Raw genomic sequence first — 26,438 nt, 5'->3', positions numbered from 1 at the left:
CTTCTGCCTGAAGCCCATATACACCGCAGCGTACACGTTGGACCCCAAGTATGCTGGCAAGAACATCCTGTCTGGTGCAGAGATCAACAAGGCCTAGGGTGTCATCACTACCGTGTCTTGCCACCTTGGCCCGGATGAGGGCAAGGTTCTTGGCAGTCTGGCGAGGTACACTTCCCAGCAAGGGCTTTGGGATGGAGATGCAATATGGCAGTCGTGCCAACATATCTAATCAGCCACCTGGTGGAAGGGACTTTGTGGATCTTAGGCTCTTTCCCCTGTTGCCTCCATCATCCTTCAAATCCCACCAACATCAGCCGCCTCAGAGCGCAACTGGTCCTTGTTTGGGAACACACACACCAAAGCACGCAACAGGCTGACCAATACAAAGGTTTAAAAATTGGTGGCCATCCGGACAAATTTGAGTTTTTTTGAACCTGACAACGAGCCATCCTCAACGAGGTTGGAAAGTGACAGTGATGTTCAAGAGGTGGACATGGAAGCCTCAAGACAACCAAAGCTTTAGTTTTAAATGTTTTTGGGACATGCAATGGATCAGTCAATATTCCCTTTCTTTTGTTGTTCAATGAAATCATCCCATGTGAAGAGTCAACTCACTTAATTGAAGTTCAATTCGTAACTAAATAGTTTTAAAAAAAATTGATTGGAAGGATTTACTCATTTGCAATTATGTCTACTTATGATAAGGTAAAACATGTATGTTTCTGTCTCCATATGGTAAATATATCCAATGCAAAAAACACCTACATTTAAATGGTATTAATTTGCATATACAGTATGTCCGTTAATTCCCATATTTTCCCCCGGGAACTTTCCACTTCTGAATATTCCCCAAAATGTACAACCCTACCATTAGTACTCTATTTAGTTTAGTACTCTTGTCCTCTCATCCTCTGCGTTGCGTATTTATCTTAAAAACATTCTTATAGTTGGATGACAAACATATTTCTCAGAGACAAAAGCTGTTTGTCTGTTTATTGTTTTGTATGTCTGTGGGGTAAAATCTGTTTATTTCTTGTTGTGTATATGTAACTTGTGGTGAACTGTGGAATTTGTTTTTACAAAACCCCAAAATATTTCTCACAAGACAATAAACAACATTGACCCATCTATCAATCACGCTGGTTGAATTGGTCTTGTTCCTTATCAACAGGGAACCAAGCAAACTGTAAAACATTCATAAAGTTAGAGTTGACAGCACCCTGAACTGCAGTACTACCTGTAGACTACCATCATGCCCTATTAACTCCCCTATCTTTCTACACCTTTCGCATTCAACAACCTCAGTAAAAACATCACCTCTTAAGAACTGTGTACTTCCCTTCCCATTTTAATAACACATACAATACCATTAGCAACTAACTGCCTTCCGAGGTAAAAGTGAAAACTCCTCCAACAAAACACGTCCACAACAACCTGAAGTTACATTCGCTTCCCTCCCTTCCTGTGCACATATCTAGCCCAGGAGAGAGTGTTGGGCCTGGGGGAAAGTACAGAAGAGCTGGATGTGTGTGTGTATGTGTATTTCAAGTTTCAAAGTTTACTAGCCACGTGCACAGGATACAACAGGTGTAAAAGAGTACAGTGAAATCTTTCTTGAGAGCTTTAATAAAAACATTTAATTAAAAAAAACACACAAAGTACAATAAAAGTAGAAGGTCAGAGCCAGTGTCATACCAGCCTTCGCTTTGGCTCCTATTCCTGTCCAGCTCAGGCATTTGGCAACACCGGCCTTCTTTCTGCTGCCGAACCTGCTGTTGGCAAACACCCTTCACTCATCAAAACAGGACTTGTCTCGTTGTCACGACTTCCACCAAAGTCGGTTCCTCTCCTTGTTCGGGTGGCGGTCGGCGTCACTGGTCTTCTAGCCATCGTCGATCCACTTTTCATTTTCCATTTGTTTTGTCTTGTTTTCCTACAAACCTGGTTTTCATTTTCCTCATTAATTGTTGTGTATTTAACCCTCTGTTCCCCACATGTCTTTGTGTGGAATTGTTTGTTGTAAGTGCTTGTGCACATGTTTACTGGTGCGTGTCGGGTTTGTGTACCCATGTTGGTTATTTCTTTATGCCGCTGGGTTTGCAATTAAACTGCTCCGGCTATTACCTAGTTCTGCTCTCCAGCGTCTGACTTCCCTGCCAACAGTTACGCATCCCTTACAGAATCCCACACCTAAACATATGGAGTCAGCAGGAGCAGATGCCCCTGGTATAGGGGTCGAGGAGCGCGATCCAGGAGCAAGCGGCGATGATCCACCATCTCGGCGCCGCCATAGACCGCGTCGTCCAAACCATGGACCACTGGGAGAGACAGTGAGTTCCTCCAGCGCCTCCACCAGCACATCCAGGACCTCCACTACTCGCCTCCTCTTCACCCAGTCCCAGTGGGATTCGTCTCGCCCTTCTCCCTGCGCACAGCTGGGAGGTGCTGTGCGCAGGGAGACCGGAGGAGGTTCCGTCTCGTGCACCATCTGTGGCCGCAGAGGTCACACTGCCGGTCTGTGCCGGGTTGGTTCCTCTAGGGATCGAGGCAGCAGGCAGGGCACTCTGGTGTCACCCAGGTGAGCCGGCACCATTCTCACCCAAAGCCCTCTGTTGCACACATGTTTTTGTATGTCACTTTTCCTGAATTTTCCCCGCATTCCCATGATAAGGCGCATGTCGATTCAGGCGCGGCTGGGAATTTTTTATACAGATCGTTCGCCCATAGTTTAGGGAACCCCATTGTTCTTGTGTCTGTGCCCTTCCCTGTTCACGCCTTTGACAGTTGACCATTAGGGTCAGGGTTGATTAGGGAAGTCACTGCTCCTCTGGGCATGGTGACGCAGGGGTATCACAAGGAGAGAATCAGTCTCTCTCTTATTGACTCTTCTGCGTTTCCCGTGGTGCTAGGCCTACCCTGGTGCGTATCCGGGAGGGAGACGAGTGGAAAACGACTTTTAGTACTACCTCAGGGCATTATGAGTACCTCGTCATGCAGTATGGGTTGATGAATGCTCCATCAGTCTTCCAAGCTTTTGTAGACGAGATTTTCAGGGACCTGCACGGGCAGGGTGTAGTGGTGTATATTGATGACATTCTGATAGGGTTTGCCAATTACTACCGGAGGTTAATCCGGGGTTTTGGTCAGGTAGCGGCTCCCATTACCTCACTGCTGAAGGGGGGACCGGTACGTTTGCAGTGGTCGGCTAAGGCGGACAGGGCTTTTGGTCACCTGAGGGCTCTGTTTACCTCGGCTCTCGTGCTGGCCCATCCGGATCCCTCTTTAGCGTTCATAGTGGAGGTGGACGCATCCGAGGCTGGGATAGGAGCCCCTGTGCCTACTACTCGAGGAAGCTCAGCCGGGTGGAGTGAAACTATGACGTGGGGGACCGGGAGCTGTTGGTTGTCGTCAAGGCTTTGAATGCGTGGAGACATTTGCTTGAGGGGGCTAAACACCCTTTTCTCATCTGGACTGATCACCGCAACCTGGAGTACATCCGGGCGGCAAGGAGACTGAAGGTGGGCCATGTTTTTCACCCGTTTTGTTTTCACCCTTTCTTACAGACTAGGTTCCCAGAATGCTAAGGCAGACGCACTGTCCCGGCTGTATTACACAGAGGAGCGGCCCATGGATCCCACCCCCATACTCCCGGCCTCCTGCCTGGTGGCGCCGGTAGTGTGGGTGCTGGACGCGGACATTGAGCAGGCGCTACGCGCAGAGCCCACTCCCCTCCAGTGTTCCGCTGGGCGTCTGTACGTTCCATCTGCTGTCCATGACCGGCTGATCTCTGGTCATCCAGGCATCGGTCGGACGGTGCGCTGTCTGAGAGGGAAGTACTGGTGGTCCACTTTGGCTAAGAACGTGAAGGTTTATGTTTCCTTCTGCTCAGTGTGCGCCCAGTGTAAGGGTCCTAGACACCTGCCCAGAGGTAAGCTACACTCCTTACCCGTTCCACAACGGCCGTGGTCGTACCTGTCGTTGTGTATTTCGTTATTGATCTTCCTCCCTCACAGGGTAACACCACGATCCTGGTCGTTGTGGACCATTTCTCCAAGTCCTGCCGTCTCCTCCCTCTGCCCAGTCTCCCTACGGCCCTACAGATTGCAGAGGCCTTGTTTACACACGTCTTCCGATGTGCCTGAGGACATAGTGTCTGATCGGGGTCCCCAGTTCACTTCAAGGGTCTGGAGGGCGTTCATGGAATGTCTGGGGGTCTCGATCAGCCTTACCTCAGGTTTTCACCCAAGAGTAACGGGCAGGTGGAGAGAGTTAACCAAGATGTGGGTAGATTTCTGAAGTCTTATTGCCAGGACCGGCAGGGGGAGTGGGCAGCGTTCGTGCCCTGGGCAGAGATGGCCCAGAACTCGCTCCACCACTCCTCCACTAACCTCTCCCCCTTCCAGTGTGCACTGGGGTATCAGCCGGTTCTGGCTCCTTGGCATCAGAGTCAGACCGAGGCTCGGCCGCTCATGTTCACTTTCAGCGCACCGTGCTGCACCAGAAAGCCAGCGCAGACCCCCCGGTGTTCGAACACCGGGTCTGGCTCTTGACCCGAAACCTGCCCGTGTGCCTGCCCTGCCGGAAGCTGGTTTGTGGGGCCATTTAAACTCCAGAGGAGACAGCACGAGGTGAGTTACAGGTGAGTTACAGGTTACAGCTTCCCCCCGATTACAGCATTAACCCCTCATTCCATGTGTCTCTCCTCAGGCCGGTGGTGGCTGGCCCGCTCCAGGAGTCTGAGGTGCGGGAGGTTCCTCCTCCCCCTCTGTACATCGAGGGGGCCCTGGCATACTCCGTTCGATCCATACTGCATTCGAGGCGTCGGGCGAGGCGCCTTCAGTACCTTGTGGACTGGGAGGGGTACGGGCCGGAGGAGAGATGCTGGGTTCCACCGTCTCCATCCGGATCGCCCTGCACCTCGCCCTCCGGGTTGTCCCCGAGGCCGGTGTTGGGACGCTGCTGGAGCCGCGCGTCAAGGGGGGGTTCTGTCACGACTTCCACCGGAGTTATGCACCCCTTACACCCGTCATCATTACACACACCTGGTTCCAATCCCCACTCTATCACTGTATAAATACTCTGTCATTCGTCTTTGTCGGTCATTGTAAATGTTGCTTGTTTTCCTGAGAGGAATCTCTCCTACTATTTCCTCAGTACTTTATTATTTTGCACTTTGGGTTTCGACCCGCTGTTATATAAATGATATAGTGCTTTAATAAACTCAGTAGTTCTAAACCTGTGACTGCCTCCTGCCTACTCCTCTCTACACTTGTGACAGAATGACCAAACCAAGAGAACAGGAAGCAGCAGGACATTCCGACCTTTCCGCCTTGAGCACCTTGCACTGCCATGGACGAGGTGCTACGGACCGTACGCCAGCTGCAGGCTACACGACTACCTTCCCAGCTCCCTGCGGTCGTTCCAGCCACCCCACCACCATTTACATTACCCGGTGCGATCAGCAACGTCCACCTGCCCCTCCCGGAGCGGTTTGACGGCACCCCAGCTTACTGTAGGGGGTTTCTCCTGCAGTGTGACCTCCACCCTTCCCGTCATGCCAGCACGGCCTCCGATAGGGACAAGGTGGCCTTGGTGATCTCGGTGCTGACAGGACGGGCTCTGGAGTGGGCGCACGCCGTCTGGGAGAGGGATGGTCCAGAAGTGCAATCCAATGAGAGCTTCACCCAACTCTTCTGTGCCATTTTCGACCACCCTACAGAGGGACGAGAGGGAGGTGAGCGTCTCCTCTGACTACGCTAGTGGTCCAGGACAGAGTTTGAGCACGCTCTGGATATACGGATGGTGGCTGGGTCCACTGACTGGAATGACCAGGCCCTGTTGACAGGCCGGGCTCTGGAGTGGGTGCACGCCGTCTGGGAGAGGGATGGTCCAGAAGTGCAATCCAATGAGAGCTTCACCCAACTCTTCTGTGCCATTTTCGACCACCTTACAGAGGGACGAGAGGGAGGTGAGCGTCTCCTCTGACTACGCTAGTGGTCCAGGACAGAGTTTGAGCACGCTCTGGACTTACGGACGGTGGCTGGGTCCATAGAGCGTGCTCAAACTCTGTCCTGGACCACTAGCGTAGTCAGAGGAGACGCTCACCTCCCTCTGACTACGCTAGTGGTCCAGGACAGAGTTTGAGCACGCTCTGGATTTACGGACGGTGGCTGGGTCCATTGGCTGGAATGACCAGGCCCTGTTGACGGTTTTCCGCAGCAGGCTACAGGCAGACGTCCAGAGTGTGCTCGCCTGTCGCGATGATAGCTCATCGCCATGGCTATCCACCTGGTTAATCTCCTGCGTGGCAGTCGTTGCCCATCCTGGGGGTTCTGGTCTCTCCCAGGAACCTCTAGCCAGACTGAGCCCATGGAGGTGGGCATGACACACTTTCCCCCAGAGGAACGTCAACGCCGCTCTCAACAGGGTCTCTGCTCCTACTGCGGGGAGTCGGACCACGCCTGGAACACCTGTCCCAGAAGGAGAACCAGGCGAGCAAGCGACAGGCTGAGGAGCGTTCCTGCACCTTCCCAGGTAGTCGTGGATGAGCCTTGCTCCTCTCTGTCCACCCAGCCCAGTTTGAATGTGTGATAGTAGGTTGCTTCTTGTGTAAATATTTTCCGTCTGGATTTGAATGATTTGTATTCACCTTCCCGGACTATCCTGGCCCCCCGAGTCCTGCCCTAGTGGACTTAGGTTCGGCAGGAAATTTCCTAGACCGGTCAGTGGCCTTATCATTACGCATTCCTCTAATCCCTTTACAACCCCCATCACAGTCCATGCTAAGACAACCGTACCCTTGGAACAGGACTGGTGTGCCAGACCACGATTCCCATTTCCCTCACAGTTGCTCACAACCACCAAGAATGTATCACTTAGACTCTTCTGCACACCCCGTAGTTTTAGGTTTCCCCTGGTTACAGTTGTATAACCCCAGGATATCGTGGACAGAGAGGAGGTTGTTGGGTTGGTCGCAGGAGTGTCAGGGGAGGTGTCTCTCTGTGTCTATCTGTGCCACCTCCGTGGAAAGTCCAGACCAGGCCACCCACGTCCCTATCCCGGAGGAAAACCGGGACCTACAGGTGACTCGTGCCACGTGCCTGACCCCTCATTGTCCATGGGATTGCACTATCGATCTACTGCCTGGTTCTACTGGGGGGGCACATCTACCCTCTCTCACATGCAGAGACCGAAGCCATGGAGGTCTACGTCCAGGAGGAGCTGGCCAAAGGATTCCTCTGTCCATCCACCTCTCCTGCCTCCTCCAGCCTCTTTTTCATGAAGAAGGAGGTCTCCGCCGCATATGGATTACCGGACACTGAATAAGGCAACTGTTAAATTACTTTTCCCCCTTCCTCTCATACCCACTGTGATCGAACAGACGCACGGTGTTCAGTATTTTACCAAATTGGATTTACGCAGTGCCTACAACCTGGTGCGCATCAGAAAGGAATATGAATGGAAGACTGCCTTCAGCACCAGCACCGGACACTACGAATACATGGTAATGCCATATGGCCTGACAAATGCATCCTCTGTGTTGCAATCCTTCATTAATGAGGTATTTAGTGACATGTTGGGTCGCTGTGTAGTGGTGTACATAGACAACATCTTGGCGTACGCCACTACACGCGAGTAACATGCCTCTCATGTCACGTCTGTGTTGGAGACGCATCACCTGTACACAAAGGTGGACAAGTGCCTTTTCTTCCAGCAGTTGGTCTCCTTCCGGGGCTGTCGGATATCCACGTGGGAGTGGAGATGGAAGAGCAGAGGGTAAGTGCAGTACGGTCGTGGCTTGTTCCATCCAACATAAAGGCGGTGCAGCGCTTCCTAGGTTTTGCCAACTATTTAAGACACTTCATTAAGGGTTTCAGCACAGTGGTGGCCCCTCTCACCTCCCTCCTGAAGGGAGGTCCTAGACAGCTGTGCTGGACTGAGGAGGTCAATGAGGCCTTCTGTGCGCTCAAGGAACGATTTACGAATGCACCTGTTTTGGCTCATCCTGACCGTCATCATGGAGGTCGACGTCTCCGAGGTTGGAGTAGGGGCTGTTCTCTCTCAAAGCACTGGAATGCCACCTAAACCTCATCAATGTGGCTTCTACTCACGGAAGCAGTCTCCCACAGAGCGGAATTACGATGTGGGGGATTGTGAGTTGCTGGGAGTTAAGAAGGCACTGAAAACATGGCCGCACTGGCTGGAGGGTGTTCAACACCCATTCCTTGTTTGGACGGACCAACGGAACCTAAAGTATATTCAAGCAGCAAAGAGGTGGAACCCGCATCAGTACAGGTGGGCCCGATTCTTCGACAGGTTTGACTTTACTCCCTCCACCGGCCGGGATCTAAGAATGTCAAGGCTGATGCGTTTGCTGTCATTAAATGTGAAGACTTATAATATCAAATTAATTCTCTATGTGTAATTATTCCGTGATTAAACAAATAACGGAATAGTAATTAACTAGGAAGTCGGGGCACCACGGGAAAATGTTGTTTATAGTGTTACAATTTAACGAATATAACTCCGAACACAAGGCGCTACAGAGGGTAGTGTTTACGGCCCAGTACATCACCACGCTCCCTGACATTCAGGATCTCGATACCAGGCGGTGTCAAAGGAAGGCCCTAAAAATTGCCTAAGACTCTAGCCACCCAAGTCATAGACTCTCTCTGCTACCGCATGGCAAGCAGTACCGATGCACCAAGCCTGGAACCAACACGATTGATGAACAGCTTCTACCCCTAAGCCATAGGACTGCTAAAGAGTTAGTTAAATAGTTCACCAAATAGCTACCCGGACCATCTGCATTGACCCTTTTTGACTCATCACATACGCTGCTGCTACTGTTTATTATCTATTTTGTTGCCTAGTCACTTTATGCCTAATTATACACTGCCTATAGAAAGTCTACAGTCCCTTGAAACATTTCTGCCTTAAATTTACATTTAAAAATGATTAAATTACAAAAGGGGGGGGGGGGGGGGGCTCGCAACTCAATATTATGAAGGTGTCCTTAATGTTTTGTACACTCAGTGTATATCCATTGTTTTTGTCAAAATTGCTCAAGCTCCTTAAATTTGGTTCAGAATCATTGATGGACAGCAATATTCAAATGTTGTCTCGGCTTTTCAAGCAAATTTAAGTCAGGACTGAAACTTCACCACTCAGGAATACTCAACACCTGGTGTGTCTTTGGCATTAAAATGTGTGTAATTGTCTCGCTGAAAAATAAAACTCTATCCCAGGCTTAGGTTTTCAGAAGATTGAGGCGGGGTTTCCTCTAACGTTGTACCTGAGCTTTACTCCTTTCAAATGTATTTTGATCCTGACAAACTCCCCAGTCCCTGCCGATGATAAGCATACCCATAACATGCTGCTGACACCACAAAATGTTATGCAAAAGACACACCAGAATGGTTTTCCAAGAGGTGTTGAATGTTAATGATTGGACATTTCTCAGTCCAGACTTTTTTTAAATATTTTTTTTATTTAACCTTTATTTAACTAGGCGCGTCAGTTAAGACCAAATTCTTATTTACAATCACGGCCTACCCTGGCCAAACCCGGACGACGCTGGGCCAATTGCCCTATGGGACTCCCAATCACAGCCGGATGTGATAAATCTGCTTAAAAAATCAGAGAGAAGGTTTAAATATCGCTGTCCATCAATGATCCGCAACCAAATTTAATGAGCTTGAGCAATTTTGACAAAAACAATGGATATATGTTGCCCCAAGAGTTGTGCAAAGTTGGTAGAATCTGAATGAAAATAACTCACCGCTGTAAGGGCTGCCAAAGGTGCTTCTACCAAGTATTAACACTGGGGGGCGGAGACATATTAAATTACAATATTTCAGTTTTTTATTTATATTTTGTATTATTTGTAAAATGTTTTATAACTTTCTATGGATGTGTAGATCTGTAGGAAGAACAAAAATCATCAGTGATGTGGACACCGAAGAACTTGAAGCTCTTGACCCTCTCCATTGTGGCCCCATCAATGAGGATGGTGCAAAGCTTGGCACCACAAGGTACATGTACTGTCTTTCATCAAAGCTCATATGACACTGAGCTTCAGAGATCCAAACTCAAGGGCTCTCGGGTGACAGGGCAGGGGGGAACAGAGGGGGGCTATGAGGGGCCCGGCCTGTGAGGAGCTGGTAGGGGTGCTCCACCTCTGGAAACAAAGGTCCTTTCTCCCTCTGCCTGGCCCACAGCCGGCAAGTCAGGCCTCTCGATAAGCCGACATGGGATCTGCCCCCGGCCGCCTGCCGGCCCTCCAGCTTATCTACCCTACAGTGCCTGATATCCCTCTGACCCACGGCCTGAGAGGCTGTGCTAAACGGGGGTACCATTACACATGAACGCACGCACGCATGCACACACACACTGCCCAGTCAGACAGGAGCTGCTGTGGCACTACTATGTCAACTCACTAGGGGGCAGTCAGCAAAATTATGCTTTCCAGTATGGTCCAGCAATGTCTTGGCAATCTCCAACTAAGTGACGTTATCAATACCTCCTTATGGCGCATCTATCACCATATCAAGAGCTTCCATAAGCAAATCGCATCATGATTAATGCTTTGGGTATCACAATATGCAAATCTCTTTATATCTCTAGTGCCAAGACAAGAGGCTTTATTTGCCCTCTTTAACAAAGTGACCTCCGGCGCAACAGGCTCAAACAGGCACTCTATGTGTCATCAACAGTAATGTTTTCAACCAGCGTGCTGAGACACAATAAGGAAATGTGAACTCAACACAAACGGAGGAATAAGGGGAGAGTTCATGTTCAAGAATATCTACAGTAAGTGCAGAAAGCTGCATTTGCATGAAGTGACCTCATGAGAGAAGTTCTGTTTGTTTTTAATATGCATTTTCCTGGTGTGTTTTGAACCAAATTATACATACAGTACCAGTCAAAAGTTTGGGTCTTCCTTTCCATTGCGGTCATCATGAGAGTCATTTCTTAAAATTTTACAGATAGACTGACTCTCATGTCTTAAAGTAATGATTGACTGTCATTTCTCTTTGCTTATTTGAGCTGTTCTTGCAATAGGGCTTTATTCTGTATACCAACCCTAACTTATCACAACACAACTGATTGGCTCAAACGTATTAAGGAAAGAAATTCCACAAATTAACTGTCACGGATCCCTCCCCGGAACTTTCATTATGCACACCTGTCCCCTATTCCCACTGATTAGTATTTGTATAAGTGTGCCCTTTGGTTTCCATTGGGCTGTCAATTATTGTTACAATGTCCGCTGGTGCATGTGAGTACTTGTGCTGTGTGTTTTGGCTTTCGTGTCATTGTGGATTGTGCAGATGATTACAGGTCTCATCCCGTGTGTTAATCATTGTGCGTGTGTGTTATTTCTTCGAGGTCCTCCTCGCTCCTCCTCGCTTTTGTTTTGGGTTTCTACCCTGTGTTTTGTATAGTGTTTGTTTGGTCTTCGTCCCCTTGCCTATACACGACACACCGTAATTTGGGTGTAATAAAAAACACTATTACGCATTCCTGCGTCTGTCTCCCGAATCATTCATACCAACATGACATTAACTTTTAACAAGGCACACCTGTTCATTGAAATGCATTGCAGGTGACTACCTCATGAAGCTAGTTGAGAGAATACCAAGTGTGCAAAGCTGTCATCAAGACAAAGGGTGGCTACTTTGAAGAATCTCAAATATAAAATATTTTTTGATTTGTTTAACACTTTTTTGGTTACTACATGATTCCATATGTGTTATTTCATAGTTTGATGTCTTCACTATTATTCTACAATGTAGAAAATGGTAAAAAATTAAGAAAAACCCTTGAATGAGTAGGTGTGTCCAAACGTTTGACTGGTGCTGTATATGAGGGCCAAATGTATAGGTGATTGACAGGGCATTATGTACTGTACATCGCATATTTGTATGGTTGTAGGCTCAGGCAGCCAGGCATGGCACTAACAGCCAGGCATGGCACTAACAGCCAGATAGTGTAAAGGTGAACGGAAAGGCTCTGGAGCAACGGACCGCCCTTGCTGTCTCTGCCTGGCCGGTTCCCCTCTCTCCACTGGGATTATCTGCCTCAAACCCTGTTACTAGGGCTGAGTCACTGGCTTGCTCTTCCATGTCGTCCCTAGGAGGGGTGCGTCACTTGAGTGGGTTGAGTCACTGACGTGATCTTCCTGTCCGGGTTGCCCCCACCCCTTATTATCGGGTATTGTCGGACGGGGCTACAGTGTGTCTCGACCCCTCCTGTCTCAGTCTCCAGTATTTTCGCTGCAATAGTTTATGTGTCGGGGCGCTAGGGTCAGTCTGTTATATCTGGAGTATTTCTCCTGTCTTATCTGGTGTCCTGTGTGAATTTCTTTCTTTCTTTCTTTCTTTCTTTCTTGCTTGCTTGCTTGCTCTTGGAAGACCTGAGCCCTAGGACCATGCCTCAGGACTACCTGGCCTGATGACTCCTTGCTGTCCCCAGTCCACCTGGTCGTGCTGCTGCTCCAACTGTTCTGCCTGGGGCTATGGAACGCTGACCTGTTCACCGGACGTGCTACCTGTCCCAGACCTGTTGTTTTCATCTCTCTAGAGACAGTAGGAGCGGTAGAGATACTCCAAATGATCGGCTATGAAAACCCAACTGACATATACTCCTGAGGTGCTGAGCTGTTGCACCCTCGACAACCACTGTGATAATTATTATTTGACCCTGCTGGTCAAATCTTGGCCATGTTCTGTTATAATCTCCACCCGGCACAGCCAGAAGAGGACTACCCACCCCTCATTGCCTGGTTCCTCTCTAGGTTTCTTCCTAGGTTCTGGCCTTTCTAGGGAGTTTTTCCTAGCCACCGTGCTTCTATACCTGCATTTCTTGCTGTTTGGGGTTTTAGGCTGGGTTTCTGTGCAGCACTTTGTGACATCAGCTGATGTAAGAAGGGCTTTATAAATAAATTTCATTGAAATCAATTTGATAGAAATTTGATTGATATGGAGCAAACAGCCAGGCACGGCACAAAACACCCAGGCACGGCGCAAAACACCCAGGCACGGCGCAAAACACCCAGGCACGGCGCTAACACCCAGGCACGGCGCTAACACCCAGACACGGCGCTAAGCCATAACAAATAACACATTACGGCCACACAAAGGGGATGTCGCCGGGAAATTCGAGGCATTATCAAGTGCTTGTCAAATTGTGAATGAGAGACTGATGAAGTGTGTATAGCCTGCGCAAAAAACAAAGCAGAGTTCATGCTTTCAAGCAACTTTTTTCAAATCATCATGAGAGTTGCATTATGCAGCCTTACAATGTATTAAAAAACAAAACATATAACATTTGTATCACAACTAAAGTTGCACAAAGCCTCTCTAAATTAAGCATATAGGAGGACCTGTTTCTTTGTTCATCGCAGAATAGTCGCATATGTGAGCACTCCCTCAAAATGGAGAAAATATCCTTTCTATTTTACTCAGCTATGTTCAATTGTATTTAAAATATGTAAAAGAATGCCATGGATTTCTAAGCCAATCTTGTCTGCTAAATGAACTAGTGTAGCCCACAGCCATATGGCATAGCCAGATCAGGACCTGCCATAAGGACAACTCAGAGTATACTATTCTGTTCTTCTGAAATAGACTACATTTTCTTCATATAATGTTTCTTTAGACCTGTCTATAAATAATGGATTTATTGTGATGGTGTAGGCAATGTTACATGGATTTATTAGACTTTTAAAAAATGTAGTTGTTCCAAAGTTCTGCATCAGTGGCTTGTAAGCTACAAGTGCGTGGAAGCCAGGAGATGCTAAATGTGTTTGTTAATTAACATTCAATTACTGTGAGATTGGCAGTTATTCGACTGACAATCACTGGCTTACAAAATGTCATGACCCCCACAACCCTAGATACAACTCCCTACTATACTCACTATTAGTTAAATAAAGGTTAAACAATTAAAAATAAACTATTAGGAAGGTGTTCCTAATGTTTGGAATACTCAGTGTATAGCTTTAACCCTACATCCAGTTTATGACCCATACCTTAGCCCTGCTCTACTTGCTTTACTGCCCAACTTTCACCTCAGGAAAGCAATGTAAACATGTCTCAAAGTGTGTGTGTGTGTTTGTATGCATGTGAGGGTGAACATTGATATTTTCATTGGTAAAACAGCTGCACAACCTTCCCTAAAGCCAAACATGCATGTTCCAGTGCATAGTGCAATGAAACGGAACTTGCCAAGGATGAACTAATCTCCCCAGTACTCAGTGTTGTAATGGTGAACTTTATCTCAACCAAAGGGGTACTTTAGGTTAATACAGCTCACTGATGATGGTTTTCTGAGCTAAACAACAAAAAACCCTGTGAACATCTTAGATCTGAAACTTCAAAACCACAAGCAGCATTCAAGAGAAAATGAGTAAGTGTGTTAATCACACACACACACAAACATTAAACACACACTTAAACACAACCTATTATCAAGCCAAACCGTTGCACAGTAATTAACATGAAACTGAACTCAATTAAAACATGATCATGCCCTCTTTAACAGTGATGCTATTGTGTTCAATACTGTATGTGTATGTTTCCCTCACATCCCAATGTTACTGAACATGCCCTATCTAGGAAATAAACATCTATGGCCCTGTAGCCTAATGTTTATAGTATGTAAATGTTCTCTCACATCTCAATGTTACTGAACATATCCTATCTAGGACATACACATCTACGGCCCTGTAGTCTTGCCATATTGAGGACCTCCAAAAGGGCACTACATGAATGCATACTATACATCAATGGAGCATAATCACTCCACATAAACCCAATAGAAACATCTGTTTGTAGATGAGGCCCTACCTTCTTCCTCTTTGTCTTTGGTATCCTTTCCCCCCCCACACAGGGTCCAAGTAGTTCAAGTAGCAGGCACCCAAGAACCAAGTGCCATCCAACATGGTAGTGCATGACTGCAGGAAACATGGGTCTCTCTGCTCCTAGTGGTTTCATAATACCCCCAGTCACACACACACCCACTGAGGAGGACACTAGTCTAACACAATGCAGACACGCCCACAGTCCCACGCACTTTCTAGGTACTGTACACACCAACACACTGACACACATCTTACACAGGACAATGTTTATCTTTAATCCTACATCCAGTTTATGACCCACCCACACACTCATATTATAGCACATACCTTAGACCTGCCTACTTGCTTTACAGATTCTGATCCTGCCCAACTTCCCCCTCAGGCAATCTATGTAAACAGGTGTCTCCAAGTGTGTGTGTGTGTGTGTGTGTGTGTGTGTGTGTGTGTGTGTGTGTGAGAGTGTATGCATGTGAGGGTGAACATTTATATTTTCATTGGTAAAACAGCTGCACAACCTTCCCTAAAGCCAAACATGCATGTTCCAGTGCAAAGTGCAATGAAACGGAACCTGCCAAGGATGAACTAATCTCCCCAGTACTCAGTGTTGTAAAGGTGAACTTTATCTCAACCAAAGGGGTACTTTAGGTTAATACAGCTCACTGATGATGGTTTTCTGAGCTAAACAACAAAAAACCCTGTGAACATCTTAGATCTGAAACTTCAAAACCACAAGCAGCATTCAAGAGAAAATGAGTAAGTGTGTTAATCACACACAAACATTAAACACACACTTAAACACAACCTATTATCAAGCCAAACCGTTGCACAGTAATTAACATGAAACTGAACTCAATTAAAACATGATCATGCCCTCTTTAACAGTGATGCTATTGTGTTCAATACTGTATGTGTATGTTTCCCTCACATCCCAATGTTACTGAACATGCCCTATCTAGGAAATAAACATCTATGGCCCTGTAGCCTAATGTTTATAGTATGTAAATGTTCTCTCACATCTCAATGTTACTGAACATATCCTATCTAGGACATACACATCTACGGCCCTGTAGTCTTGCCATATTGAGGACCTCCAAAAGGGCACTACATGAATGCATACTATACATCAATGCAGCATAATCACTCCACATAAACCCAATAGAAACATCTGTTTGTAGATGAGGCCCTACCTTCTCCCTCTTTGTCTTTGGTATCCTTTCCCCCCCCCCCCACACAGGGTCCAAGTAGTTCAAGTAGCAGGCACCCAAGAACCAAGTGCCATCCAAAATGGTAGTGCATGACTGCAGGAAACATGGGTCTCTCTTCTCCTAGTGGTTTCACACAGTCACACACACTCATTGAGGAGGAGGAGAGGCTGGTCCAACACAAATCATACACACACACAGTCCCAGACACTTTCCGGATACACACCGACACACTGACACACATCTTACACAGGACAATGTTTATCTTTAATCCTACATCCAGTGTATGACCCACCCACACACTCATATTATAGCACATACCTTAGACCTGCCTACTTGCTTTACAGATTCTGATCATGCCCAACTTCCCCCTCAGGCAACCTATGTAAACAGGTGTCTCCAAGGGTGTGTATGTGTGTGTGTGTGTGTGTGCTTGCATGTGAGCATGTGTATGTTTATGCTTGCGTGTCTCTGTGTGCGGGTGTTGATGTTTGCTCGATGAGGGACACAAACACCCAAACTCAACCAACGATTTACACGCCACATATATTGGTGTTCTAAACTCTGAATGAAGACTCTGTCTACAACATAACTCACTCAAGGCCTAACCAAGTTAGATTGAGGGTAAAAGTAAACATGTGATTATGGACATCCATTGGCACAACAATAGAAAAAGCTGATTTATGGACAACCAAATGTCTCCACTTTAGTGAATCCCTTGACAGACTGCAAGCCACAGCTGAGGGGAAGAAGATGAGGAGGCCCAGCAGGGGTGGCAGGGTAGCCTAGTGGTTAGAGCGTCGGACAAGTAACCGGAAGGTTGCAAGTTCAAACCCCCGAGCTGACAAGGTACAAATCTGTCATTCTGCCCCTGAACAGAACCCACTGAGCCATCATTGAAAATAAGAATTTGTTCTTAACTGACTTGCCTAGTTAAATAAAGATAAAAAAAAAAAAAAAAATCCCCACTGTTTCCAGAAGTGCACAAGTTCTGGTTGACCCCAGTGGCATGGATGGGAGTTTGAGAATGAGGGAAGCCACAGAACCCACATGGATTACATGCTCTGGAGGCAGGAAAACTCTCCTGACACAGAGCTCCATAAAAACCACAGTTGAAAGCACAAGAGGGACATTTTTACTGGAGTCTCTTAGAGGTTCAATTGATTTATATGAGTCGGAGGAAGAGGAGACCTACAGCACATTGAATCATAGCGAGGACGTTCCCTAACACAGAAATAATTACTTAATGCCTATGGGAACAAAGAAGAACCACACTAATGCAACAATAAGCCATTTTATAGCATGAGTTCGATTTAGAGGGGGAGTTTGAGTTGGGGTGACAGACCCTCCTGGGGATTCTCTGAGACTGTGCAGGGGGTGGTTTCCTCCCATCCAACCAAGCTAATAGCTTCCAGAGAACTCTACTGTCTTCAATAGGATAGTGTTCCACATAAAATACTGGTCTGGTGCAGAGCTATGGCTGAGTGGTAACAGTCCCCGCTCTCAACACATGTGCCACCCTGCCGGAAGACCACTTGACCCTTCTAACTCCTCATCTGTATCCCTGTTCAATTTCTACTCAGTCTGAATGAAGCATCAATAAAAAAGAACACTGGTCTAAGAGGACCTGTTGGAATATGGCTATCCTACAAACCCCCTCAATCTACCTTCGGGACTCCATGACACAGGTATGGATGGGTGAGAGAGGTGGAAAGAGAGGGACAAGGGAAATAAAGGTTAAGGCATTGACGTGGCACTAGTTGACATATCTGCATCGCTTTGCATTTAATGTATGTGATTTATCCTCGGTGCCTATCTCTCGTCATGTAAATTACAGTGTCCGAGAGCATAATTATAAGTTAAAGTGCTGGGTGGCTCAGGCCACTGACGACAGGCTAACACTGCTGAGGGACAGAGAGATAGAAACAAGGCAAGGCTGTCTCATCCTCCTTCCTTTTCTCGCTGCATTCTCCACCTCCTCCCCTTGCACTACCACCTTGTCTCCTCTCCTCCGTCTGCATCTCCCCTGCTCCTCCATCTTCACCCCCACCCCTTGCCCTACTTCCTCCTCCATGATATGAACGCCCTCTGTCTGCTGTAATCACCCGACTACAGATTGGAGCCAGTCTAGAAGCATTCAGACTATTGTTTATCACACGGGTAAATACTTTAATCCCAAACCCTTTGGCTGTAGCATTAAATCAAAAGTTGACGGTACACAGAACCTTCCTGTTGAGGAAATACACAGGGCAAAAGCCTAAAGCCGTTTTACAGAAAACAAAAAGTAATATAGTTTCCCCTCTTGCGGTGTTTGTTATTTACTAGAGTGGTTTTAGAGTGGGGGTGAGTGCCCTTTGGCTTTCTTCTTCAACCTCTTAATCTCATGTGGGTAGGAGAGGTGGGTATGTCCCTAATGACAACCTATTCGCTATATGGGCCCTGATCAAACCCATATAGGGACCAGTGTGTCATTTAGGACGCAGTCATGATCTCCAGCCCCCTACGTATCCTAGCAAACTCAACCTGGATGGAGGGCTGTTTTAAGTTCTTGTATGAATTGAGAGAGTCAAATATGTGTTCCTTCCCTCCTTTATATGAGAGCGCTTGATGTTGGATGGAGGTTTGCTCCGACTTGCCCTGGCTGCTGTGTCATCTATCAGGGGTTCTATGGGGCATCAGAGATAAAATACACTGAGATTCACTTCCATTCTGTGTTACCCTCTCTAACCTCTTCCATTTAATGACCAAATCATCCCTTACTGAGGTTTCATTACCCTTGGCATCAACAAATTACAAATCTGTCCCAATAATGAAGCGGGGTATATTGCCAGTGATCGTCATCAATAACAAGGTATGAATGAAGAATGAAGATTACAGTGCTAACATAAGCCTGATGATAAGCCTAAATTTACCTCGGTAGAAGCCTGTGTTTTAGACATAAGGAAGTGGATGGCTGCAAAGGTTCTACTTTTAAACTCGGACAAAACAGAGATGCTTGTTCTAGATCCCAAGAAACAAATAGATCTTCTGTTGAATCTGACAATTAATCTTGATGGTTGTACAGTCGTCTCAAATAAAACTGTGAAGGACCTCGGATTTACTCTGGACACTGATCTCTCTTTTGACGAACATATCAAGACTGTTTCAAGGACAGCTTTTTTCCATCTACGTAACATTGCAAAAATCAGAAACTTTCTGTCCAAAAACTTCTAGGTTAGACTACTGCAATGCTCTACTTTCCGGCTAAAGCACTAAATAAACTTCAGTTAGTGCTAAATACGGCTGCTAGAATCCTGACTAGAAACAAAAATCTGATCATATTACTCCAGTGCTAGCCTCTCTACACTGGCTTCCTGTTAAGGCAAGGGCTGATTTCAAGGTTTTACTGCTAACCTACAAAGCATTACATGGGCTTGCTCCTACCTATCTTTCCGATTTGGTCCTGCCGTACATACGTACCTACACGTACGCTACGGTCACAAGACGCAGGCCTCCTAATTGTCCCTAGAATTTCTAAGCAAAAAGCTGGAGGCAGGGCTTTCTCCTATAGAGCTCAATTTTTATGGAATGGTCTGCCTACCCATGTGAGAGACGCAGACTCGGACTCAACCTTTAAGTCTTTACTGAAGACTAATTTCTTCAGTGGATCATATGATTGAGTATAGTCTGGCCCAGGAGTGTGAAGGTGAACGGAAAGGCTCTGGAGCAACGAACCGCCCTTGCTGTCTCTGCCTGGCCGGTTCCCCTCTCTCCACTAGGATTCTCTGCCTCTAACCCTACTACAGGGGCTGAGTCACTGACTTACTGGTGCTCTTCCATACCGTCCCTAGGAGGAGTGCGTCACTTGAGTGGGTTGAGTCACTGACGTGATCTTCCTGTCTGGGTTGGCGCCCCCCTTGGGTTGTGCCGTGGCGGAGATCTTTGTGGCTATAGTCGGCCTTGTCTCAGGATGGTAAGTTGGTGGTTGAAGATATCCCTCTAGTGGTGTGGGGGCTGTGCTTTGGCAAAGTGGGTGGGGTTATATCCTGCCTGTTTGGCCCTGCCCCGGGGTATCATTGGATGGGGCCACAGTGTCTTCTGACCCCTCCTGTCTCAGCCTCCAGTATTTATGCTGCAGTAGTTTATGTGTCGGGGGCTAGGGTCAGTCTCTTATATCTGGAGTACTTCTCCTGTCTTATCCGGTGACCTGTGTGATTTTAAGTATGCTCTCTCTAATTCTCTCTCTCTCTTTCTTTCTTTCTTTCTCTCTCTCTCTAGGACCATGCCTCAGGACTACCTGGCATGATGACTCCTTGCTGTCCCCAGTCCACCTGGCTGTGCTGCTGCTCCAGTTTCAACTGTTCTGCCTGCGACTATGGAACCCTGACCTGTTCACCGGACGCGCTACCTGCCCCAGACCTGCTGTTTTCAACTCTCTAGAGACAGCAGGAGCGGTAGAGATACTCTTAATGATCGGCTATGAAAAGCCAACTGACATTTACTCCTGAGGTGCTGACTTGCTGCACCCTCGACAACTACTGTGATTATTATTATTTGACCATGCTGGTCATTTATGAACATTTGAACATCTTGGCCATGTTCTGTTATAATCTCCACCCGGCACAGCCAGAAGAGGACTGGCCACCCCTCATAGCCTGGTTCCTCTCTAGGTTTCTTCCTAGGTTTTGGCCTTTCTAGGGAGTTTTCCTAGGCACCGTGATTCTATACCTGCATTGCTTGCTGTTTGGGATTTTAGGCTGGGTTTCTGTACCGCACTTTGAGATATCAGTTGATGAAAGAAGGGCTATATAAATCAATTTGATTTGATGATGGATTGCCTTAATGTAAACTATGTATATATGCCACACCTATCAAACAAACATCGAAAATGCCAAAACTCACTTATGATCAGGCAGGTGAGTATATATAAGGGTGTGCGTGCATGTGTGTGTGTGTGTGGGGGGGGGGGGGGGGGTATTTGTGGTGGATCTGGCTGATCTTTCAGCAGGGTAGGTAGAATGGAGAGGTGACAGATAATGACTCTAATTATATAATAGGCTTCATCACTACTTCCAATTATTTACTGCTTTCTCTGCCTCATCAGTCGTAAAGCAAATCGGTAGCAGTGACACCCACTTAATCATCCCATCAGAGGCAAAGAACAGCCAAAGGAGAACAAGACCAGCCAACAGATACACAGTACTGTAGTGTACACATTCAGCAGATTAGGGTCGTATTCATTAATGCATTTCCGTTCAAAACGTAGCAAAAGGAAAACAAGCGTTTCTAATTGGACAACGCCAAGTAGGTCCCTCCCTGTTTCAATCAACTTTCTTCTGTTTGGTGCATAATGAATGACCTAGGTCTGATCATCTCTGAGCTGAGCGCTGATGTCAGGTTGGCAGAGCACCATATACCATCATACATGGGTAGGATCTGCAGCGCTGATACACAGGTCACCCATCTACTAAAGCAGGGCCTTGCAAGTGCTGGCTGAAAAGCTATTCTGCTGATGGTACTGGAACATTATTCAAGATGCCTTGTGTCTGAACGATAAGAAGCCTAACCCGCTCCGCTCGGTCCTTGTCGCTAGGCAACTGCACAAACCTTTCTGTGTTTTGCAACTTCACCCCTCGCCTACTGAACTACGGGGAGAAAGTAAGATTTAGAGGCAAACGTCAGGATCAGGATAATGCGACTGATGAAAAAAAAACAAAAAAAACCCTGGAAAGCGATCTCTGGTATGTATGACAAGGGAGAATGTAGGTCTTGGCTGGCTTTGCAGAGTTTTGGCCAGTAGAGTACATACATATCTTACGGATGCACAGATAAAAACGAGTCTCCATTATCCCATTCATAGCACATTAATATAGGAATCATCATATACTGACAGGTAGATGGTGATATTGGTTCCGGCAGAGCCTGATCTGTAACTAGAGACAATGTATGACTGGACATAGTGTTTTGTATACTCCGTGTATAAGCTAAGAACACCTGCTCTTTCCATGACATAGACTGAACAGGTGAAAGCTATGATCCCTTATCGAAAGCTATGATCCCTTAAGGATTATTAAGCCTTGAGACAATTGAGACATATTGTGTATGTGTGCCATTCAGAGGGTGAATTGGCAAGACAAACGATTCAAGTGCCTTTGAACAGGGTATGGTAGTAGGTGCCAGGTGCACCTGTTTGTGTTAAGAACTGCAACGATGCTGGGTTTTTCACCCTCGACAGTTTCCCGTCTGTATCAAGAATGGTCGACCACCCAAAGGACATCCAGCCAACTTGACACAACTATGGGAAGCATTGGAGTCAAGGTGGGCCAGCATCCCTGTGGAACGCTTTCGACCTTCTAGACTCCATGCCCTGATGAATTGAGGCTTGTACTGAGGGCAAAAGGGGAAGGGGGGGGGGGGGTTGAAGGTTTAATGTTTGTTAAACTCAGTGTACACAGTATGTAGACTAGAGATAGAGGTACAGTAGCATATTAGAGATAGTGATTTGTAGATTTGTAGACTAGATATAACATATTAGGCCAGAGGTAAGCCCAAAGATAGTGTTTGCGTGTGTGTCCCAGTTAGACAATAACATTCGGAGAACCATATGTTTCTTAGAGCTTGTTTCTTAGTTCACACAAATTTTTGGTAATGGTGCTGGCTAATTGTTTGGCTTTAGAATAATTCTGGTGTTACCAACATGTTGGTAATGTTCTTGGAACGTTCTCTAACTGGTTTGACATTGGTAATGTTCTCAAATAATTCAGAGAACATTAAGAAACAATGTTCTTCTGTGGGAATGTCAGTACTTCAGCATAACGTTTCCTACAGGTTTCCTCATGGTTCTATTTAAAGTCATGTTTTCGCATTGTTCTGAGAATGTTAAGAAGCAACATTATTTTGTTGGAATTTCAGTACTTCAGCATACGGTTTCCTACAGGTTTCCTCAAATTGTTCTGAGAACGTTGAGAAAACTTTCCATAAAAACCACAAGAAAACTTTAGTAACGTTCAGAGAACGTTCTACGGATGATATTTAAAATACACTATATGACCAAAAGTGTGTGGACACCTGCTCGTCAAAAATCTCATTCCAAAATCATGGGCAGTCAAATGGAGTTGGTCCCCCCTTTGCTGCTATAACAGCCTCCACTGTTCTGGGAAGGCTTTCAACAACATTGCTGTAGGGAAAAGATGTTCGATGGGGTTGAGGTCAAAGCTCTGCACTGGCCAGTCAGGTTCTCCCACACCATTCTCGACAAACCATTTCTGTATGGACCTTGCTTTGTGCATGGGGGCATTGTCATGCTGAAACAGGAAAGGGCCTTCCCCAAACTGTTGTCCCAAAGTTGGAGCACAGAATCGTCTAGAATGCCATTGTATGCTGTAGTGTTAAGATTTCCCTTCCCTGGAACTAAGGGGCCTCGCCCGAACCATAAAAAACAGCCCCAGACCATTATTCCTCTGACCTCCTCCCTATAGGCTGTCTCATCGTTGTTGGTGATCAGGCCTACTACTGTTGTGTTGTCAGCAAACTTAATGATGGAGTTGAAGTCGTGCTTGGCCACGCAGTCGTGGGTGAACAGAGAGTACAGGAGGGGACTAAGCACGCACCCCTGAGGGGCCCCCGTGTTGAGGATCAGCGTGGCACATGTGTTGTTGCCTACCTTTACCACCTCGAGGCGGCCCGTCCGGAAGTCCAGGATCCAGTTGCAGAAGGAGGTGTTTAGTCCCAGGGTCCTCACACACCTGTGTCTGTGACTGTATAATGTGTCTACAAGCCCAAGGGCACTCTTTGTCTCTCATGATTGCCAGACTGTATTTTTTTCAACTTAATCAGTAGCAGAACATACTGACCTTACATTTTAGGGACTCTGATCAGTGACATCATGCATTCCATGGTGGTAGCGCAATATTCACACAGTGCATCTTAAGTTGGTTATTTGTGCATGACCAACATGGATCAGAGTAAGGAAACGTACAGAGTTTTACTAACCCCACAGAATTAGAGGGATTTCTACTTTTACAAACCAAACTTAAAGTTCAAGTCAGATCTGTTCAGTATATACACACAACTGTCAGATCTGTTCAGTATATACACAGCACTTTTTCTGTTGTAGCTTAAAATCCTTACCTGAATTACAAACGACTCAATGCCGAGCCCAAACTAAACTAGGCTATGCAAAGACATGAAAATGCTAGCTGTGTAAAGTCAGTTAAAAAAGGGAAAAAACGCTGCCAAACGTATCTTTAAAGAGAATACTGTACAGTATGAAAGCGGTGGCTTTACACAGTCATGGAACGTGTCAAATAAATGATGGATGTTTTTTCCACTCATGTCTTGACAGTTGAAAGAAATCATTTATAAAATATTCTTCCCAAGAGATTTGAGGGGAAAACAGTTGGGTTGTACGACCCTCTATATTGTGTAATATTTCTTAACCGCAGAAATGTGTCCATGTTTCTCTCTGACAGATGTAGCCTTAGGGACAAAGTGTTAGCTAGATCTAAACCATTTATAAAACCACATGGCTTCCAGCCAGTTGGACTGGAACTTGTCTGCCACGAAACGTTGCTGGTATTAGACACTCACCACACACACACACACAACACCCACGCAAGCAACACACAGACACACGCAGACGCACACACACATAAACATTGTCATGCACCGTCAAGCAGAAATTGTGAGGCATGTAATCCTAAACACAACAGGCAAAACTTAAAAATTAGGATTGCATCCCCGCTTGGGACTAGAACAGTAGTGAAGTTGTGAACAACTCACAGTGACACAATGGGAAACTCTAATTCAAGAGTCTCAGACTGATGTTTGCTGATGTTAAGACAAGGCGGGGTTATGAAGGTTCAAAACTATCAGCTAATGTTAAAACTCCTTGCTTTAGTAATGATGTCTTTACCCAAGGTCCCTGACCTCCAGGACTGTTTCATATTTTTAGGATGCATTGTGGGAGTTGATGATTAACTGGGGAGCACCTCAGGGAGCACCTGTCAAGAGAGCCGAGGTCCCAGATGGAACATGCACCAAAGCCAGGAACAGCAACAACAGAACAGGCCCCGACAATCACAGACCACAGAGGCCTCGGCTTCAAAGAGCGGAGAGAACAGAGAGGCAGGCAGACCTTGGTCAAAGAAAAAACAGATGCTGGTAATGTGGACTGTGTCCCAAATGCCACCTTATTCCCTATATAGTGCACTACTACTATGGGCCCTGGTCAAAAGGAGTGGACTATGTAGGGAATAGGGCGCCATATGGAACTATTTCAGGTTTTAGGGCTTGAGCCTTCAATATGTGCTGCCTTAGAAGCAGTGGAGGCTGCTGATGGGAGGACGGCTCATAATAACAGCTGAAACGGAGTAGATGGAATGGCATCAAACACATGGAAACCATGGGTTTGGTGTATTTGATACCACTCCACCAATTCCACTCCAGCCATTACTACCAGCCCGTCCTCCCCAATTAAGGTGCCACCAACCTCCTGTGCTTAGAAGTAACATTCCTTCTAGCAGAAAGCCAAAAGAGAGGAGGAAGTGTAGTAGTTGTAGTTGGCATGGTAACGCTGTTCTGCTGACTTCAGTTAGTGCCAGGTGCAGTGGGTGGAGACAAAACATGGCATAGCATGAATTGAAATGTTTTTAAAAGTTTTATTCTTACACGGGTAATCTGCAGTTCAAACAATAACAAAGTGCTAAACCAGCCACTGTTTCGGTAAACAGCTGAGGGATGGGGCTAAAGAAATGAGCCACTCTCAATTTTATAGACAAACTGACCATCCATGATATCAAAATTATACAGAAGTTTTAATCATGTTTTGAGGATATATAATGCTTGTTTACAAGTACATTGTTTACAAAAAAAGGAGTAAAATAAGTTGATATTGTGGGTTCTGATGAGACATTTCAAAGTTATAATCTTCAAGAATCAATTAATATACACTACCGGTCAAAAGTTAATAGTAATAATTCCTAATAATTCAACGTTTTTTCTTTATTTTTACTATTTTCTACATTGTAGAATAATAGTGAAGACAACCAAAACTATGAAATAACACATATGGTTTCACCTACCACAACATTCTGCAGAGATACGCCATCCGATCTGGTTTGAGCTTAGTGGGACTATCATTTGTTTTTCAACAGGACAATGACCCAACACACCTTCAGGCTGTGTAAGGGCTATTTGACCAAGAAGGAGAGTGATGGAGTGCTGCATCAGATGACCTAGCCTCTACAATCACCCGACCTCAACCCAATTCAGATGGTGTGGTATGAGCTGGACCGCAGAGACAAGGAAAAGCAGCCAACAAGTGCTCAGCATATGTGGGAACTCCTTCAAGACTGTTGGAAAAGCATTCCATGTGAAGCTGATTGAGAGAA

General features: G+C 46.3%; 1 protein-coding gene across 3 annotated transcripts in view; it reads right to left on the bottom strand.

Moving 5' to 3' along the window:
- si:ch211-196i2.1 (collagen alpha-1(I) chain) overlaps positions 1-26,438 on the bottom strand; it is a 134,851-nt gene that overhangs the window by 55,715 nt on the left and 52,698 nt on the right. Inside the window, exon 1 of one of the 3 annotated variants that reach the window (XM_036967538.1) lies at positions 14,853-15,442. The exons of the other annotated variants lie outside the window; for them this stretch is intronic. Within the exon in view, the coding sequence (XP_036823433.1) occupies positions 14,853-15,191 (339 nt within the window). The 5' untranslated portion in view covers positions 15,192-15,442. Of the gene's footprint in view, positions 1-14,852; positions 15,443-26,438 lie in introns of those variants that run through there. 3 annotated transcript variants of the gene reach the window in all.

Source organism: Oncorhynchus mykiss, chromosome Y, assembly GCF_013265735.2.
Source record: "Oncorhynchus mykiss isolate Arlee chromosome Y, USDA_OmykA_1.1, whole genome shotgun sequence".
In the NCBI taxonomy this organism is placed as follows: Eukaryota; Metazoa; Chordata; class Actinopteri; order Salmoniformes; family Salmonidae; genus Oncorhynchus; species Oncorhynchus mykiss.
Note: the sequence above shows the minus strand (reverse complement) of the source record. Positions and strands in the feature narration are given on the sequence as shown.